The sequence below is a fragment of the Chlamydotis macqueenii genome, chromosome 19, assembly GCF_036417535.1.
Source record: "Chlamydotis macqueenii isolate bChlMac1 chromosome 19, bChlMac1.mat, whole genome shotgun sequence".
NCBI lineage: Eukaryota > Metazoa > Chordata > Aves > Otidiformes > Otididae > Chlamydotis > Chlamydotis macqueenii.
Window position 1 is genome coordinate 9,629,598 of NC_141574.1, and position 19,304 is coordinate 9,648,901.

The 19,304-nt window shown below is 57.6% G+C and overlaps 2 protein-coding genes and 1 non-coding gene across 5 annotated transcripts in view; 2 read left to right on the forward strand and 1 right to left on the reverse strand.

The window, feature by feature from the left end:
* Position 1: 1 nt before the first annotated feature.
* Positions 2-5,514, forward strand: BUD23 (BUD23 rRNA methyltransferase and ribosome maturation factor). The gene is made up of 12 exons (XM_086763437.1): positions 2-79; positions 171-208; positions 550-645; positions 862-944; positions 1,042-1,138; positions 1,947-2,043; positions 2,408-2,458; positions 3,064-3,149; positions 3,368-3,413; positions 3,714-3,775; positions 4,762-4,851; positions 5,003-5,514. The coding sequence occupies exons 1-12, from the start codon at positions 32-34 to the stop codon at positions 5,055-5,057; spliced, it is 849 nt and encodes a 282-aa protein (XP_086619563.1). The 5' UTR covers positions 2-31; the 3' UTR covers positions 5,058-5,514.
* On the forward strand, positions 4,275-4,410 carry LOC147598379 (small Cajal body-specific RNA 20). The gene has a single exon (XR_015260687.1).
* Positions 5,515-5,661: 147 nt separating the features above from the next.
* The window catches only part of STX1A (syntaxin 1A), a 91,970-nt gene continuing 78,327 nt past the window's right edge, over positions 5,662-19,304 (reverse strand). For 2 of the 3 annotated variants that reach the window (XM_086763433.1, XM_086763434.1), the window contains exons 7-10: positions 11,817-11,890; positions 11,366-11,503; positions 9,560-9,670; positions 5,662-8,901 (exon numbers count right to left, since the gene is read on the reverse strand). In XM_086763433.1, coding sequence (XP_086619559.1) covers positions 8,824-8,901; positions 9,560-9,670; positions 11,366-11,503; positions 11,817-11,890 — 401 coding nt within the window. In that variant the 3' untranslated portion in view covers positions 5,662-8,823. Of the gene's footprint in view, positions 8,902-9,559; positions 9,769-11,365; positions 11,504-11,816; positions 11,891-19,304 lie in introns of those variants that run through there. The other variant, XM_086763436.1, reaches the window with a different exon arrangement.

Here is a 19,304-nt window from a genome sequence, read left to right on the forward strand (position 1 = left end):
GCGACGCGGCGCAGTGACGTCACACGGCGGCATGGCAGGCAGCGGGCGGCGGCCCGAGCACCGCGGGCCCCCGGAGCTGGTGAGCGGCGGCGGGAGAGCGGCAGGGAGCGAGCCCGCGCCGCTCCCGGGGGTCATGGGCCTCACCGCCGCCTCTCTCCGTCTCCTTGCAGTTCTACGATGAGGCCGAGGCGCGGAAATACACGCAGAAGTACGGCGGCGCGGGGGCTGCGGGGCCGCGCGGGCGGGAAGGGGCCGGGGCCGGGGCCGGGGCCTGTCGTGAGGCAGGGGCGGGGGGGTTTCGTCGTGGGATGAACTGCGTGGGGCAGCGGCGGTGGGGCCCCATCCTGAGGGGGTGCCGCCATGTGGCCGTGGAGAGGGGGGGGTCCCTCCGTGAGGCGGGGGGGGCAACCCCACCATGCAGCCGTGAGGGGGAAGCGGGGTCCCACCGTGAGGGGGGTTGGAGGGGTGACATCCTGCCATGAGAGAGTGGCAGGGCCGTCGCGCCATGGCGTTGCCGCCCGCTGCCCGTGCCCTGGCTGTGCCTTGCAGCTCCCGGGTGGTGGAGATCCAGTCACAGATGTCGGAGCGAGCTGTGGAGCTGCTGGGACTTCCCGAGGACCGGCCGTGCCTCCTCCTGGACGTGGGGTGAGCAGGGGCCCTGCCCTGTGGCTGGGGCTTCAGCTGGCCACGGTGCCGTGGCCGGCCAGGTGCCCAGGAGCAAGGGGCATCCAGCCCCGGTGGCATCGGTGTCTCTGCTGCGGGCTGAAGAAGAGCGACAGGCTGCTGCAGCGTTGCAGCTGGCTGGGGTCACGCTCAGACCAGGCCTGTGATCCCTGCACCTTCCCCCCTTCTTCCCTTCAGCTGTGGCTCTGGGCTGAGTGGGGATTACATCTCCGAGGACGGTCATTACTGGATTGGCATGGACATCAGCCCTGCCATGCTGGGTGAGCAGGCCCTCCTCCCCTGCCACGCTCACCTTGCCTCAAAGGTGATCCCCGAAGGTGCGAACTGGTTGCCTGAGCCATGCTCTATTCTGTGCAGATGTGGCCGTGGAGAGGGAGGTGGAAGGAGACCTTCTCCTTGCAGATGTGGGTCATGGCGTTCCCTTCAGGCCTGGCATGTTTGATGGCTGTATCAGGTGAGTTTGTATACATAAGCGAGCTCTAGATACTCATGTAACCGCATCATCTGTACAGTACACATGGTCTGCATATGGTGCATGGCTGTCATCAGTCGCTCTTTTTGCTCCCTGCAACTTGACTCCACCTCTCTGGGACAAGCTGCTGAGATTCTGGATGGTAGAAGCAGCTTCCAACAGCTGTTTTCCAACTGATGCTTGTCTGATTTTGTGCTGGTGAGCTAGGAAGTTGATTAAAGTAAGTAAAATAAAATCGGGGGTATTGTCAGGAGGGTTGAGACTTGCTCCAAAGAGGAAAGCAGAAAATATGTCTGTTCCATTGCCCAGCTGCAAGGTCAGTTCCTGAGTCAAAGGTCTGATGGTTGGTTTGGGGGTGAAAGGCTAGATGAAGGGGAAAGAAACACTTTTTTTTTGCTGAGAGAATACCTCAGCGAGGTGCTGGGAAGGAGCAAGGACTGTCCATTGCTGTTCCAAATGCTCTGTTTGGGATTGCTCATTGGCAAAACCTGCACGGCCATGCAAGGGCCACAGCTGAGTGCTTGATTATTTGAGCGCCTGGCCTAAAGGGGGTGCTTGGTGGTTCTTGTGTACTTGAATAACTACTGTGCCGTGTTGGGTTTTGGCATAGTGAGTCTCCAGAAGGGTTCGTGCAACTGCAAAACAGAAGGCAAAGCAACATGGAGAAAATTAAATTGTTTAGCCTACACATGCTCAGTGCTGGAAGTAAGCTCCAAGGGAGGTGACAAGGTGACAGGCTCTGCGAAAGAATTGATGGCTAGTGTCCCAAGGGTCTTGTTTTCTTCCTCAGTATTTCCGCTGTACAGTGGCTTTGTAATGCTGATAAGAAATCACACAGCCCTCCAAAACGCCTTTATCGATTCTTCTCAACTCTTTATACTGCCTTGGTAAGTGTCATTCTCTCCCAGTCGAGCCTCTGCCTGCTTTTACATCCTTTCTGGTGCATTTTAGCAAAATATTTTAAGTCAGATATTTTAAGTAAACGCTGCTCTGAAAGGGGGGACTGGCAGGAGCACCCGTTTCTGATCTCCTTGCCTGTCTGCGTGGTGTCTCATGCTTCTCTGATCCCTGCCTGTTACCCCATGTTACCCTCCACAGCCTTACTGTGCTATGGAGGAGCTGGCTCTGCAGTCTGAGCAGCTCTCCTGGGAGAGTTCTCCAGGAGGCTTCGGGGAGGTGGATGCTAGGGTCTGGGCTGGGAATTGGGAACCTCCACTGAGGCAGGTTCGTGACAGACTTTCTTTCCTGTAGGCCCGAGGATCCCGAGCCGTCCTGCAGCTGTACCCTGAGAACTCAGAACAGGTACAGGACATCAGTCAGTGGGGAAGAGGCATAGGCAGAACCAGAGTAAGAAGTTGTGTTCTGTTTGGGGTTCTGAATGCATTGTGTTTTTCCACATCGGGTCTGTGTCTCTGTCCTTCCCACCATCTGCAAAGCTCTTCAAGAGCCTCAGAAAAGCCTCTCCTCATAGGAGAATGCCCTATGCAATTTCTGTTGCATCACAGATTGTCTTGTGCTGAGCCTTAAAATCAAAGAAATCGGCAGGACATGATCTGAATCTGATGTCCAGCATCTTCCCCGTGTGACTGGGTCTGAAGACTGGCCTGTAGTCATCAGCACTATACTATAACTCCCCAGGGCTGGAAAGTCCATCCCAGTATTCCTCTCCTAGAGAGTCTGCTGTGCCAGTTAACCCAGGCCAGACTGAGGAGCTGGGAGAACCAAATGAAGGCAGCGGACTGGTGTCCAGATGGTACTGCATAACAGGGAGCTTGGTGTAGAGTTTAACAGGAGCAGAAATGACCTGTCTTTGGCATGCAGAGTTAGCTGTGTTGGAGTCTAGAGGTCTCTTGGACATTGCTGATGGATGACTGCTAAATAACTTTTGCACGTGCTTCTTTTTCCAGCTGGAGCTCATCACAGCCCAGGCCATGAGAGCTGGCTTTACCGGTGGAATGGTGGTAGATTACCCCAACAGCGCCAAAGCCAAAAAGTGAGTCCTGTGTCCCTGTGTTGGGAGTGAAGCCTGGGTTTAGCAGTGATTTTTTTTTTTTTTTCCCTCCCAAGCTGTTCTCTCTCCCATGATGCAGTCCTGGACAGAGGTTACAGCTTAGATCATCGGACTCTGTTATAAACAATCTCAGTCTTGCTTGGGGACTGGGAGTTGCTTGCTGAATCCTAGCTTCATGCTCATTATACTTGTTCTTTCAGGTTCTTCCTTTGTCTCTTTGTTGGAGCATCTGGCACGTTACCGAAGGTGAGGAGCTCCATGACACAGCACAGTTGCCTTCCTGGCTGCTGGGTGATGTGGAAAAGCTGTGGGTGAGACCGGGAGCCAGGCAGCTCTGCATGTGCAGATTTATACATTTGCTGTCAGTCTCACTAACCTCTGCTCTCCCTGAGATCTGGTTTCTTTGCCGCACTTTCTGGAAGACCAATTTGTTCCTGCTCCAGTCCTTCCCCTTCCAGAGCCCTGGGTTCCCCTTAATTTAGATGGCCTGACTGTTAGCTCTGTCTGCTCCAGAGGAGAGTGAAACTTCCCAGTTTTGCTTTTCAGGGCCTTGGTACTGAGTGTGCTGATGGAGAAGAGGTGCACCAGGCAAAGTTCACCAATGAGAGGTATCGTGTATGGGTTGAAGCTGCACGTTCTTGCCAAGCAAGGAGTGGGGGTGGGTATAAGGGCTGGGCTTTGCTGACTGAGGACCACGGTGCTTCCATGTGAGAAGTGGCTGAAGGGAACTGGGAGGACCTTGGCCACCCAGATGGGCAGTGCTTTATCTTATCAAAGGGCCCCAGACACGAGGAGCAGAATGGGTTGGTTTGGAGGGCTTGGCTGGTGGTGTGGGGCTGTTGTTGATGCTTACCCTAGAGCTGCAGCTAAGCATTGTTTGAGGTGTGCTTTCTGCCTGGCACTTGGCTCTGCAGCTCAGTGCTGTAGCATGGGCCAGTGGTGCTGGGAGGCAGAATGTTTACAGTGCTGGTGATAGCAAGCATGGCTTTTTTTTTTGTTGGGGAGGCAGGCTTCTGTGCCCAAAGCCTGGTGTTCCCTTTCTTCTGCTGTCAAATTCTTTGCTTAGCTCTGCTTAGCTGTGGCCTAGGGGGTTTCTCCTGCTGGTCTCGTCTCCTCCCATGGCAGTGGTGCAGGGAGGAGCCCCTCTTGCAGTCAGTGGGAGAGACAGAGAACAAAAACCAGAGGAAAGTCGTCATGGCTGCCAGGAGCTTGTGGCTGCCATGTTTTCCTGCCTCTGACACTGCTGCTCTCTGCTCTCATAGTCCAGGGGGTACCTGGTCTTGGAGGGCAATAGCAGAACTGTCAACTGCCAGAGGCTTTGCATGCTTTGTCTGGAATAGAGCAGATAAGGGGAGGGTGGTTGTGTTTAAGCCTGATCCCCCGAGATCCCAGAGCCCAGTGTGTCTGGAGTTGGATTGTTTGGCCACCTCCCCCAGTGCTGGCTGGGCCTCTTTCATCCCAGGGGTGGAGGGAGGGATACTCGCTGGTTCTGTGAGGCAGAGGGCATGCCCAGCTCTGGGTGGCAATCCTCCAGGGCAGAAACTGTGCCCCCGCACCTCGGTTCCTCTCCAGCTGCTGTCTGCTTTCTCTGCAGGACACGGTTCAGAAACGCCAAGGGCAAGTCTGTGAAGAAAAGCCGTGACTGGATCCTTGAGAAGAAGGAGCGTAGGCGACGACAGGGCAAGTAAGTTCAGCTGGCTCTTGCCTCAGCTTGAGGCTGACTGTGCTTGTCTGGCCTGCTGTCACCCATTCAAACTCCTGCCACGAATTCACTTCTCTTCCCCTCCCAGAATGACCTGTGGTTTGTGCTTAGTTGCTGATGTTTTTCTGCACAGGGAAGTGCGAGCAGACACGAAATACACAGGTCGAAAGCGCCGCCCTCGCTTCTGAATTGCTCTGGACACTGCTGGCATGGAAGCTGGTGTGTTGGTCTCTCCAGCGAGCCTCCCGTGGATGGCACAGATGCGCACCCCAGGCCTGGGACTGGCTGGAGTTGGTTGTTGTCAAGGCTCTTGAAGGTGCAAACTGGCTCAGGTGCTGCCCAACAACCAACTGCAAAGCTTCCAGTCCTATTTTCCTGGTGGAATGGCAGACAGTGCTCTGGCCACTTGGTGACTGCAGTGCCATTGCTTATCTTCCTGAGAGCGCAGTGAGCCGTCTGGAGCTCAGATCATTATATCCAGCCTCCTCACTAAACAGCCAACGAGTCAGAAGTGTTGCTGATCTCTTGTGTCCTGCCCTCCATGCAGGGGAGTACTGAGGTAAGAATACAGCATCTAGTTCCCTGCCAGCTACCCTTCTGCCCGCAGGCAGTATAAAGGTGTGTCCCCCATGAGGGCAAATCTTCCTCCTGTCAGAAGTGTTATTCCTGTGGCGATTGCTCCTGTGGGTGCTTCGCATGAGGCCCGCTCTGGTGCTGGGGTTCTCCACACCCCAGCCCTTGCTCCCCATCACCTCCTCCCCTCCCCTGAAACACAGAGGTGCCAGCCAGAGCTTTACAGTTACAAATGTTTATTCTACATAAAAATTCCACAAAATGGGAAGCTGTTTGCACCCAAAGCTTTGGGAGAAGAAAGAGAGGCTAGCAGGGAGGGAAAGGGTGAACGAGAAAAGAGGCAACATACAGTGTCATCCAGCCCAGTGAGACAGAGCAAGCCAGGGTCAAGATCCACATAGAAAACAAGGACACTTAGCTCACAGTACAGCAACAATACAACTCCACGGGGGGCTTGGAAAGCCTTCAAGTACATTAATTAAAAAAAAAAACCCAGTCCCCAGTTCGAGTGCAAGCTGTGCGTGCCCCACACTGCTTGTGGAATACTGCATCGACACGCTCCCGGCGCTGGGAGGGCAGGTGGCACTTGGAACAGAGGTGGTGTAACCCAAAGGACAAGCGGTCTGAGGTTGGGGGCCGGAAAGAAAAAGTGAAATGTCTCCCCAAAGCACAACCACACTGTTGATGATTTGGTCTTTACATGCAATGACAGGTAGGTAAAAAGGAACTGGGGCTTTCCGTAGTGCAGGGGTAATTATTGCACCAAAACACCCTCCCCTCACAGCAAGGACAGTGGGAGCCTGCCTGTGGGGCAGCAGTGGCAGCCTGCTCTGCCTCCCTCATGTTGGAGCCCGGCACTGCCACTGCCTGCAGGGTCCCAGCAAAGTGCCAGTGGCAGAATCGCCAACTGTGGCCCTGTCTGGCTTCTGCTGCTGGGAGAGCTGCTGGCAGTGGTGGTACCCACAAGGAAGGAGCAAGTGCCAGAATGCCCCTAGTGCTCTTCTTGGCCTCGTGCCTTGGTGGGGGTGGGCCACAGCCCTGATGTCAGGGAGCTTGTGCCACAAAAGCCGCTGCTTGGAAGGAAAGGGAAGTTGCCTTGTGTGAGCAGTGGACATCAGTGCAGGCGAGAGAGCCTGAGAGCTTTTTTTTTTTGCCTGCCTGCCCAGGAGCAGCCCTGCCTGCAATGTTATTGCTTCCCAGAGGAGGGGGCCTAGCACTCTTGCCTGGCTCAGCAGAGTACAGTGCAGACTGTGGTGGCAGGGAGCTGCACGGCGGCAGGAGCAGCAGGCACTCGTGCATCACTTCCAGCTCCCTTTCCTGCAGCCACACATCCCTGCGGAGCAGGGACCCTGCCATGCCTGACTCCTGCCCTGGAGCAGAGCTCCAGAGCCAGCCTGCCCCTGCTTGCAGGCGTCCTGAGGCTCCAAGCCCTTTTGTGTATGCAGGCTGCAGTGCTGTACCTCACATCAGTTCTTGTGGGGCTGTGAGAGAAGGAGGCTCTGGTCTTGGATGTTCCCATGACCGCACCTGCTGGGGGCTTGGACTGGGCAGGACAGGGGACTGGGCTGGACACACTTCTGAATGGTGTCTGAATGCAACCGGGGGCTGTATTGTGGGACCTCGGGTAAGAGTCGTGGGGAAAGGGCTGTGTCTGGGTTGCTGCTGGGCAGGGCTGCGCCTGGGGAAGGCAGGGCTGTGTCTTTGCTATGGCCTGCTGCCTTCCACCCGCACCTATGGGCACCGCATGCAGGGCCACTGCCTGTGCCACAGCACCAGGCAGGAGTGGAGGAGTGCGAGGTCGCAGCAGGGAGGTGACACACTGCCTGCAGCTGGAGTACTCACTGCCATCAAGTGCCCTTCTGCTACCAGCATCTGGGCTCATGTCCAGCCCCTGTCCCAGTGCGTGGCTGTCAGCTTGGCCCCAGGTGCCTGCCCTGCTCTGGACTCCGCTTTGGCATGTGCACTGGCCAGCTGGAGCCCAGGAGTCTCCAAAGGAATGAGAGCCCTGTCCCCAGCCTGAGGAAAACAGACAGTGGCAGCACAGGGCTGCTCCGTGCTGCCAGCAGGCTCAGGCCACCCCACAGTGGCTGCATCCATGTGGTGGGCACGGCGGAGGGTGCCGGGTGCTTCACTGGATGTCCAGGGGATGAGCAGGCAGAAGGATGCTGTGTCAGGAGGAGGTGGCAGGGGCAGGCGAGTGCCAAGAGGTGGCAAAGAGATGAAAGGTGCAGTCAGGTGTTGCCCTGCTCAGGAGCTGGTAGGATAGAGGAGGAGGAAGGCTGCTGCTTCTAGCTTGCAGGGGGGTGGGTGTAACAACGAGAAGGCCTGGCTGCCTCCAACCTCTGGCCATGGGTGCCTACGTGGAGAAGTGAGGCTGGAAGCAGCCCCTGCTCCCACACAAGCACTGCCGGGGGCTGCGGGCAGCAGAGCCAGCCGCAAACCTGAGGGACAGAGCCTGAGTCTGGGGGCAGCCGGGAGCCATGGCTGCTGTTTGCCAGCGCTGACAACAGAACGAGGTTTTGGTGCAGGGCGAGCAGCCATTGAAACATGCTGGCCTTAAAGTACCTGTGCCCTCCTGCCCTGCTAGCCCAGCATCAGGGTGCACCACAGGTCCTCCGGCCTGTCCCCATCCCCAAGCAACTGTGATGTCCCGAAGCAGCAGCTCCTCATCCCACACTGCTCTGTCAGGCACCCACCGTCAGCAGCTGCACGTCCAGCCCCTGGCACCCACAGCAGGGTGAGGGCTCGCCTAGGCATGGGGGAGCCCTGCCATCGGCAGAGCAGCAGGGACGGAGCCAGGCAGGTCCACCGGCTGGGGTGGGGCAGGGGAGACAGGGCTTGGCAGAGCGCACGCCTGGGGAAGGGCCCCATGAGAGAAGCAGCCCAAGGAACGGTGTTTGCAAGCACAGATGCAGCTGACAGACGAGAGCTCTGGCTGGAGATGATGGGGAAGCTGGAGGAGGTTGACTGGGCACTGTGCTCCCAAGGACCCCTAACGCCCTTCATCAGTCCCTCCTCATCCTCGGCTGTCACTAACACAGACTGCCCAGCACAGGAAGAGCAGCAGCACCCAAGGGCACCTCTGTCCCCACCTGATCTCAGCCAGCCACCCAGGCTGGAGCAGTGATGAGAGCTTGGGTTCCCCCCCCAGGGTCCCCCTTGCACCCATCACCGTCCCCTGCACCCTGCCTGTGCCCCGGGGCCGACACTCCCTCCACACAGACGCACTGCACCGCACACACAGCATCACAAACAACCATGCATTAGAAACTGAAATGCTGCTGGGAGGCTCCGGGGCTGCGTGGTTCGCTCTGGCGCGGCTGTGGCCCCGTGGCACGCGCGGCTCCATCCGTTGCACACAAACAGTCCCGTGGAGTGAGTCTAGCCGAAAATGCCGCCAAAGGTAGAGGCAATGACGATACCCAGGATCACGCAGCAGATTATGATCATGATCTTCTTCTGCTCAGATGTCCCAGCACCAGCAGGGAGAGATGGGGGAGGGGACTGTGAGTATTGTGGGCAGGCTGGCCCCATGAACTGGGGGCTGCAATCAGCCCTGTTCCTGTTTGCCCATGGTGGGCTCTGAGCAGCACTGTGGAAGCCAGAGGGGCTTCAGCAGCCCTGGGGCAGAGATGGGCACCCCAGCCCCGCCTCACTTCAGCCCTGGGCTGGCAGAACTGAGCTGGTGGCCTCTGGGTCCTTGAGCTGCCGAGCTGATACAGAACCAGGTATGGGGACTGGGACAGGCAGTGGGCACCACGTTCAGGGTCAGAGCTGGACCATGCCTTTTCTCTACTTTTTTTTTGGCAAGGGATGTAGCTCTCACAGCAGGCCTGGCCCACGGGGTCCACCCTCTTCCTTTTCCTCCCCTCAAGCCCCACAGCTCATTGTCAGTGCTCATGCAGCCTGAGTTGGGGAGCTCTGCCTCAGCTGGTGCCAGCAGCGGGACCCACGCTGCACTCAGCGGTGTGGGGTAAAGCAGCGCCCAGGCACCTGTGAGGCTGCACCATGCTGCCCACTCCCCTGTGCAGGCAGTGGGGCAGGGGCCTGCCCCCAGGACGGAGGTGTGAGCAGTGTAGGCAGGGGACGACGGGCCCCAGCCAGTGCTATGACTCACCCGTCTGGCTTTGCTCTGGTACTTCACCGCTTTTTTGGTGTCGGACACAGCCCGCTCCACGTAGTCCACTGAGTGCTCCACGTTGTACTCGATGCGGTCAATCATCTCGCCCTGCAGAGCAGGGACAGAGCCCCCGCGCATGCAGATGTGAGCTCCTTCCTGCTCTGCTGCTCCCCAGCACCGTGTGGCTGTCACCCTGCCCAGCAGCCCTGCAGGGACAGAGAGGGACTGTCAGTGGCCTGCAGGCAGTGTGTGCCCTGCGGTAGGAGCTCCAGACCACGGGCTCTGTCCCAGAGGGCTGGGACGTCAGCAGGGAGGTGAGCAAGGATTAGGGTCAAGGGGGTTTCCTCAACCCAGTCCTGGCCTGGTAACCGCCCTGTCTGATATCTCAGGGGACATCAAAGCCCCCACAGGATCTACACTGACATCGCGCTGCACACTGCTGAAACCAGAGGCACAGTGGGGGAGCAAGGAGCGTAGCAGCAGCACCACGTGAGATGCTCAGAAAACCACACACATGCAGGGATGACTGCTCTGATCTGCACAAGCGCCCTGCCAACAGTGGAAGACCCCGGACTGAGGCTGGGGAGACCGGACTGCAGGGCCTTCTGCCCCACTGTGCCCCTGCTGCAGGGGTGGGCTGGGGGTTTGGAGTCCTGCAGATGTGGGGACACGGACTGGGGTGAGCTTTCCCAGCCTGCCCACCGCCTTTGGCCCCACCCTGACTGCACAGGGAAGCAGCAGGGTCCTGCAGCAGCTGGAGACAGAGTCCGACAGTTCACGTGACCGTGGGTGTTGGCAGGGGTGGGTGGCTTGAAGCCCAGTGCCCTCCTGAATGGCACGGAGGGAATCGGGGCTGCAGAGCCAGGTGGTCGTGGCCAGCAGCTCTGCAATGCTTATTCCTCAGCATGATGCTGCAGAGCACGGGGAGGATGAGCCTTGCAAACCCAGGGGTGCTCTGGTGTTACCCCCCTGCCCCCAAGCACTGACCCCCACCAGAGTCCCTGCTGTTCCCTGCCTTGCCTAAAGCTGCTTCTCCTTCGCAGCCACGCCATGCCTGGGCAGAGCAGGCAGTGGCCAGCACAGCTGCCAGCCCAGCACCCTGGTGCCAGCAGCCCGGTGCCTCCCACCGCACAACGCAGGGGGCAGCCTTAGAGCTGGGCAGGAAACTGTGAATCCCCCACGTTGGTCCCCCAAGGCAGACAGGACTGAGCACCAACATCACTGTGCCACAGTCAGCCTCGCCCGCCTGCCACAAGCAGGCCCTAGCGCCACGTGAGAAACACAGGCATGCAGGGCGTAGCCATGCAGAGCAGAGCATGCAGCACCGGTGGGGGCTCAGCGGGGCTTTTTACCTGCCACTGATGTCTCCTCGGGCCGTGGCAGCATGGCGGGCAAGAAGTGGGGGTGAGCAGAAACACCGGAGCATGTGCCCGGCTGAAGGGTGAGGCGCCGCAGGCTGACGGCACAGCTAGGGGCAGCCCAGCAGGACCACCGAGGCTGGCGGCACCCTGAGCTCACTTGTCTGGGCTCAGTGCTCCAGGGGAGATGGAGAAATCTCCACCTGCGTGACAGCCACCGCTGCCCTTCTCCAGAGCCTGTCACTGATCCTCCTGCCCCAGGCATGCAGCAGCCCCCAGCTCTGGGGCACAGGGCAGGTGGCTGCAGCCCCGAGGAGCCCAGCTCAGCCCCAGTGGGAGCCACGACGGCCTCAGAAGCACCCACCCAGGCAGGGGACCACTGGCAGCCCCGTTGCTCTCCAGCCTCCCCAGGTGAGCCAGCCACTGGGCTGCAGCAGCTCCCTACCTGGCTCTCCACTAGCATGGCCATGTCCATGAACATGTCATGCAGCTCTCGGATGCTGTTCTCCAGTTTGATGATCTCACTGTGCCGTGTCTCGATCTCATTCAGTGCCTGCTTGGTGATGTTTGAATCCATAATGATCTGCAAGAAGAAACAGCCACTGAGCACCATGCTCAGCCCCTCAGATGCTGGGATTAGAGGCACCAAGTGAGGGAAAAGCAGGAGCCCCAGAGCCCCTCCAGCCACCCCGGCCAGGCAGTTTGCAGCAAACCTCCATCCCACCTTCCAGCTAGGACACAGCCCCTGCTCAGGCAGCATCCCCAGGCCAGAGCCGAGCACCCAGGTCCCACCTCCTGCATGGGCTGTGCTCATCACTCCGGTACTGGGGCCACTGTGGCAGCACGTCCGCCAGCCAGTCCCCTGGGACTAGAGGGCTGCCTCAGCATTAGCTTACCCCGGAGGAAAAGATGGCTGGGTTGCCGCTCTCCAGCATGTCCTCCAGCTCCTCGCTGGTGGTGGTCCTGCCAGCTGCAAGTGACACAACACAGGTCAGCCATCATCCTCCTGTCCCATCCACAGGTCCCACAGCCCTACCGTAGGGCTCTGCTAGCTCCACGGCACCTCCCGAGAGTTGAGCAGAGCAAAACTTCATGCCCCAAGGGCTTCTGTGCCAGTCCTGTGACCTCTCTTTTTAAGGGGGTCAAGCTGCCAGCCTGGCCCAGCTCACCCAGGAAAGCCCATCTGGCGCTCCTTGTCGATCTGCCCATTCCTGTGGGGCAGGGAGTGGTGTCAAAGGACTGGCAGCCACCAGCACCCAGTTTGGGGGTGATGAAGGAGGAGGGATGGAGAGCAGCAAGCCAAGAGCAGGGATGCTCTTGGACAACCTCATCCCAGTTCAAGATGATGAGGACAATGGGCTCAGCAAGGCTCACTGGCCTGGCAGGCACTGCTGCAGTCGCTGGGCTGCCTGAGTTTCAGCCCTGCAGCTGCATAACAGAAACCAGGCTCTGTCCTTCCCCCGTGACACAGCCCTGCTTCTCAGCTACCTTCAGCCCCACAGCTCCTTTGGGAGCAACCCACCCACTGTGCACGGCTGCCTTTGCCTCCTCGTGGACACACTATTCCACACCGCTATAGAGGAGAGAGATACTAATCACTCTGTGGGTTACACTGATCCTCCGCCATTAATCGCAGCGTGTTCTTCAGGCCAACAGCCGGGTAGGACTGGTGAAATGACAGGGCTAAACAGAGACAATGACACTGGGCAGGCTTTTGCTGGGCTGTGGGAGCGGGAGCAGGTCACACCTGCAGAGAGGGCAGGAGATATCCCACTGGTGTGATCAGGAGCGAACGGGGGCAGACAGGCAGGAGCAGCTAACGAAGTGACATTACCAAGCCCAACGAACCCAAAACCAGCAGAAGGTCATGCAGGGAAGGGCTGGGGTCTGGGACAGTGCTGCCTCGTGACACGCTGCCCACAGGCTCTGAGTCCAGGGCACCTCTGAAGGGGGAATGGAGGAGCTGCAGCAGAGCACAGGGACAGCCTGCAGGACAGTGCTCCCTGCTTCCAGCAGTGCCACACCAGGGGCTCAGACCAGGGAGGTGCCCGAAAGCTTGAACCCAGTCCAGACCTTCACCACCAGTGTGTCAGTGCCCCCGGGAGCACCGCAGGGGACACTGCCCGCCCAGGCATGCCTGGCCACCACCCCACAGGCACGGTGCATGCTGCCACCCTGTCTGGGGGGGCTCCTCCAACAAGGCCACCTCCACATGTCATTGCACGTCTCTCTCGGCAAGGTCCTGCACAGGGGTCAAGGCAACCCCCAGTACCAGCACAGACTGCGGGAGGGATGGATGGACGGCTGGATGGAGAGAACCCTGCAGAGAGGACTGGTGGGTGACAGATGGGACATCAGCCGGCAACATGCGCTTGCAGCCCAGAAAGCCAAGCGTCTCCTGGGCTGCATCACCAGCAGCGTGGCCAGCAGGTCATAGATTTCATAGAATCACATGGTTGGATGGGACCTATAAGATCATCTAGTCCAACTGTCTTCCCACTACCATTGCTGCCACAAATGGTCGACGGAGGGGATGCTCCCCCTCTGCTCTGCTCTCCTCAGACCCCCCTGGAGCTCTGCCTCCAGTGCTGGGGTCCTCACCACAAGACAACGGCTTTAAACTGAACGAGGCTGGGGTCAGGTTGGACATGGGGAAGAAATGTTTTACACTGAGAGGGGTGAGGCACTGGCCCAGGTTGCCCAGAGAGGTGGTGGATGCCCCATCCCTGGAAACGTTCAAGGCCAGGTTGGACGGGGCTCTGAGTGACCTGGTCTGGTGGGAGATGTCCCTGCTCCTTGCAGGGGGGTTGGACTGGGTGGGCTTTGCAGGTCCCTTCCAACCCAAACCACTCTGAGACAATGATTCTCTTGCCCTGAGATGCAGAAACGAGAAGACCACCCGTAGCTCCTGTGCCTGGCTCCTTGCTGGGGCCCCACACTCATGGGTGCTCTGAGTGTTCATGATGGGAAAGCACATTTTTGGCTTCACCTCAGGAAAATGATGCTGTATCAGCAGATATTGGTGGTGATGGCAGCCAGGAAGACGTGGGAGCCTGCAGGCTCTGGGCAGCGTTACCAGCACCACGTGCAGGTTGATTGCTGTCTCCTGGCACCAGGAGGCTGCACGAAGGGAGAGAGAAAAAACTCAACCACACACCTCTGACGAGCAGGAGCCTCCAGTACAAAGGCTTCATTATCTGCTAATGCTCATTAGCTCCAATTTCCCACCAGCCCAACAGGGTTTACATCCACAGCCGGGACAGGAAGATGCAGCCAGCTCATCAAAAGCAGGTAGCAAAGCTTTCTGGATGCTTTTCTGGGCTATGTGATAAACAGAGCACCAAGACCAGGAAGGGTGGCAGAGTGCAGAAATGTGCTGGGGTCCCTTCCAAACACCCTCTGGCACCTGGAGCTGAGGAGGCTGGAGGGCACACTCTGAGATGTCTAGTGGGAAGCTGGCATCATTCCCCTCCTCTGTCGAGTGCCTGCACCTCCTTGCCCAGCAGCGAGAGTGTTGCATGGCTTCTTGCTGCCAGCATCAGAGTTGTTTCTCCTGGGAACACAGGCAAGGAAGGAGTGGGCTGGAGGGCCGACAGCCGAGGGGAGCAGCTCTCCCCAAGGCCTCCAAGGAGTGGGACAAGCTAGAGAGCTGTGACAGTGCCCCGAGCACAGGGGACAGGGCTGCAAAGGGGCCTGACAGGTGACGTCTGAAGCCTGTGTCACCCCAAGCTGCGTCAAGCAGGGCTGGATCCCGTGCAGCGGCTCCCTCAGCGCCTGCAATCAGTCACCCACAGCAAGCAGCAGACGGGACATGGCAGGAGAGAGTGGGAGCTGAGCGCTGCAGATTGGAACTCCTGGGGCTTCTGAAGGCAACATGGAGCTCTGACTGACAGGTGGCACAAGAGAAGGAGACATTTGCCAGGGTGTTTGAAAAACACTTAGAGTTGAAAGAGAAATAGAAAATAAAAAAAAAAAGAACAAGAGAAAAAACAGTGGCCAGGAGGGAAAAATGGAAATCCCTTAAAACAAAATATTTCTTTCATTGGTTTTCTTGAAATGAAATACTTTCTTTGCCAGTTAACTGACCATGGCCAGGAAGGAATTCCTCTATTATTTATGTGACTAATAAACTAAACTCATAAACTAAAAAGCGAATGGGGTTTTTATGTAAAGAACTGATGAGAATGGCCCAGTGACACTGCGAGCCCCGTGCAGCCGGCTCTCGCAGCAGGGATCCAGGGCACAGACCCTGCGACAGCCGGCACTGTTCCCAGCACGCCCAGGGCTGTCTGGCAGGAGCATGGGACAGGCAGCCCGGGATATGCAGGAAGAGAGCAAAATGGGATGAGCTCGGTCCTGCTGTGTCCGGACATCGAGCTTTCAAGGTAATGGGACGGCTCCTGGGCCACCAGTGCGGGTCACGGCAAGCTGTGGTGCTGTGTTGGAACCGGAGCACCCAGCCCTCCCTGAGACCGCACACTCAACAGGGAGAGCAAGGAGACGCTGAGAGCCGTAGCCCCAACGGTGCAGGGAGAGCAGCAGGGCAGCGTCGCTGACCTTGGGCTCTCCCAGCAGCAGTTTCTGCTGCTGTAACTCCTGGGAGACAAGCAAGCTGCCTTCAGTAGACACGAGGAGCCTCAAATGAGCCTGCTGCCCTGCCATGGTACTGGAGGCTGGAGGGAGAGCCTTGGCTGAGTGGCTCAGTGGGGACCCCAACCCACAGCTCATCGCTTTTCTGCAAACAGAGTACATCTGCAAATCCAGCTGCGAACTGCAGGGAGACCAAATAATGAACAGAGCAGACCTTAAGAACATCTTTAAGAAGTACAATAAAGCTTATAAAGAGGAAGAAAAGGGACTTGCCCCTTCGCTGAGCAGGAGTGGGGGTCCTCTGGGGCTGGGGGAGCTGAGCCAGGAGCCTGGGTGGCCCTAGCACATGCAGGGCCCTCACCAAGCCAGCACCCATCCCACGTCCATGAGCAGGGCACTGAGAATGGTGCCCAGCAGCAAGGTCAGACAATACAGGCTGTGAAATCAGGTCTAGGGTAGCTCAAAAGAGTCCTGCAAGGAGCAACAGGAGATGGGGCTGGAGACAAAGCTACAGTGTAGGGTCAGGGTCCTTCCAGGAGACATGGCCAGAAAAGGACTGAAGACACTGGCACAGGTTGCCCAGAGAAGGTGTGGATGCTCCATACGTGCAAGTGTTCAAGACCAGGTTGGACGGGGCTCTGAGTGACCTGGTCTGGTTGGAGATGTCCCTGCTCCTTGCAGGGGGGTTGGACTGGATGGTCTTTAAAGGTCCCTTTGAACCCAAAACACTCTGTGAGCCCATAATCCTATGACATGATTACAACAAAGATCCCAAGTCCCAGGAGACAGGGCTGGAGATAAGCTATCTTGAACACCTTCTCTTCTCCAGGCTGAACAGCCCCAGCTCTCTCAGCCTGTCCTCACAGCAGAGGTGCTCCAGCCCTCTCATCATCTTTAAGTTGGACTTGCTCCAACAGCTCCACGTCCTTCTGATGCAGGTGGGGTCTCACCAGAGCAGAGCAGAGGGGGAGAATCCCCTCCCTCGACCTGCTGGCCATGCTGCTGGGGATGCAACCCAGGATGCGGTTGGCCTTCTGGGCTGCAGGTGCACGTTGCTGTCTCATGCTGAGCTTCTTGTCCACCAGCACCACCAAGTCCTTCTTCTGAGGGCTGCTGTCAATTCATTCTCCACCCAGACTGTATTTGTGCTTGAATACCAATGACTCCTTGGGTTGATCAAGCTCCTCACCTTCCCCAGTTCTGGGAAGCGTCCGCAGCCCATTTCCAGCCACCACTACATGTTTTAGGATGACAGAGCATCACGCCCAGCAAGGGTGACTCACAACACCTCCTTGCCAGCCCTTCCTGCCTGTTGCTTCCTTGCTCTCAGCTGAAACTGCGCTGGTTCCAGAAAGGGAGAACAAGGGCTCAAACAGCCGCAAATCCACAAACCCTCCTGCTGACTGTGCTCAACTCCAAGCAGTCACTGGCACAGTGACAAGGAAGAGCATGCCAGGTGCAGGGCATCAAGAGCTACCTGCTTCGCCCAATTCAAGCCCTAGAGACAGCCCTGAGGGCAAGCAGTGGGATCAGCTCCCAGAGATGCTATGCCTCTCGCAGGGAAAGGCAGGATGGGATGCAGAATACACATTCTCATTCCAACTCTCATCGCCTCCTCATTGCCCCATTCCCCTACTGCAGAGCACGGGACCAGTAAAAGCTGCAGTGAGGCGAAGGATGAGAGCAAAGAGACCACATGGATTAACAACTGGCCAGCCAGTGCAGGCTTGGCTGAGGGCCACAGCTGGTCAGGAGAAGGTTGCTTTTAATGTTGAGCCAAAGTGCGAGGCCCTGAGGCTGCGCTTGCCCACGCCGTCCAGCACAACACTCACCAGAGCCGTCTAGACAACCTGCAGGACCCCAGGGGACTTCCCAGGGAGTCCATTGCCTTCTGGCTACGTTTCCTGGTTTGGAAAGGCTGTCATTAGCTCCTCAACAGCAATAGAATCAGATGAAAGTGCGCTAGATACTTGGTTGATCTGCTGCCCACGTCCCCACAGAGCTACTGCGCAGCCCCAAATGGGAACAAAAGGACTGAGTCAATGCACAGTGCCCACAAAGGGCCTGGGGGAAAACCCCGGCCCTGAAACTTGGCAAAACACTGGGAAATCATGAGAATTCGACTTCCCCAGAGAGCTCCACAGTATATCTGCCTCTTACTTGGCATCTCTAGAAATTAAAGTTTCCTGGAGACAAGCAGCTCAGAGCATCGCTGAGAGCTCCAGCACAGAGCGAGAAGCAAACTCAGCCCTGAGCTGGCAGGGAGAGAACAGTGACAGACAACGCACAGATTGTGGTGCAGTAGGGCCATCAGAAGCCCTGGGACATGCAGAGACATGAAGCCACCAAGGAGACTTTCCACCTCAAGGCCACTGCACAGTCCTTGTCTCTGCGATGCCCAGCTGGATGCAGTGACTGTCCCCATCGACCAGCTCCCAGGGGATGGAGCATGAAAGCTCCGGTGCCACAGCTCATACCCATCACCTGGCTGATGCCGAACGCCAGTCTGCCCAATTCTGCACACCAGACGCTCTATAAATAGGGAAGACTTAGGCACCTCAGGCCTGCAGAAGTCAAACACGTTGCGGTTGAATTAACTCTAAGGGCTCAGCTGTGCTCCTTCGGCTGGCTGCTCCCAGCAGCAGGGCTGCACAAGCACCCACAAAACAGCAGCTAGAGCTCAGGTCAGAAACACCGAGGACAAGGCACCTTCCCAAGGCTTGGATCTTCTGTCTGGATCTGGCTCGTAAGCTCTCATTAGCTATAAAGCTGTACACCTCATGGAGAGATGATAACACCGCCCTGTGCGTGCAGAGGTAACAGCGCCCTGACCCACGTGGCCGTCCCCCAGCTCGGACACGTCTAGCGCTGCCTGCATTGGTGGTGGGATGAGTGGACTTCAGCTATAAAAGCCTGCCCAGAACATCTCAAATTGCCACTCCCTCCCCGTCCCTCAGGACCCCTTCTGCTCTGCCAGGGATCCTGCTCAGGCCAACTTCCAGCGCTGTACAGGCATTTTCACCCAACTAGATATTTCTAGCTCAGATAAACCCCACAGTCATTGCTGAGTTGAAAGTGTCACAGGAATCCTAAATAAGCTTGTCTCAGGACCAGGGGCTCCAGGAACACCCAGAGGAGCTGCCAGGGCCAGACCAGCCCCCAGACTCTCCTGGATCAAGGACAGTTCAGGATGCATCCGCAGCTTGCCTTTCCGCGCATCAATTAACCTGGTCTCATACAGTGGGATGAGGGCTGATTAATTCTCACAGTGCCTTCGGAGACGGTAGATGCTTTATTTTTGTATCCTCAGTCTCACACGTAACAAAACTGTTCATAAAAACAAGCAGCATCCGTGCAGCACCTCCATGGCTTCAAAGCTGCACACCCAACACAGAAAGCTCCTCCAAACCTCAAATCCAATTTCTCTGTGAGAAAAACCTAATTAGATTTAAGATGTCATTTCTCATAATGGACAAAACAGGGACAAAACAGAGAGGAAAACACCACAGGAGCGACACCTCCCACTGCAGACTTGTGCCTGGGGAGCACGGATCCTACCAGCAGACACAGGAACAGTGCTGGGGAGAGGCACGGTCCAGCCAGAGGACAGCCACCACGCATCCATCCCGCTGTCACCAACCCCAGGACATGGCACATCCTGCGATCCCTCCATGGCGTCTGCAGTTTCAGTGTGTGGAGTTTCAGTGGGAGCACAGTGAGCGAGTAAGGAGGGTGGTGAGGGCAACGAGTAAGGCTGGGGCAGAAGCAGTGGGAGAGGAGAGGACACCCACTTC

Bases quoted from the DNA above. Each gene is read 5' to 3' on its own strand.
- BUD23 (XM_086763437.1), top strand. From the start codon at position 32: ATGGCAGGCAGCGGGCGGCGGCCCGAGCACCGCGGGCCCCCGGAGCTG. The intron at 80-170 runs GTGAGCGGCGGC...GTCTCCTTGCAG, and splicing joins ACCGCGGGCCCCCGGAGCTG to TTCTACGATGAGGCCGAGGC. The intron at 3,776-4,761 runs GTATCGTGTATG...CTTTCTCTGCAG, and splicing joins GCAAAGTTCACCAATGAGAG to GACACGGTTCAGAAACGCCA.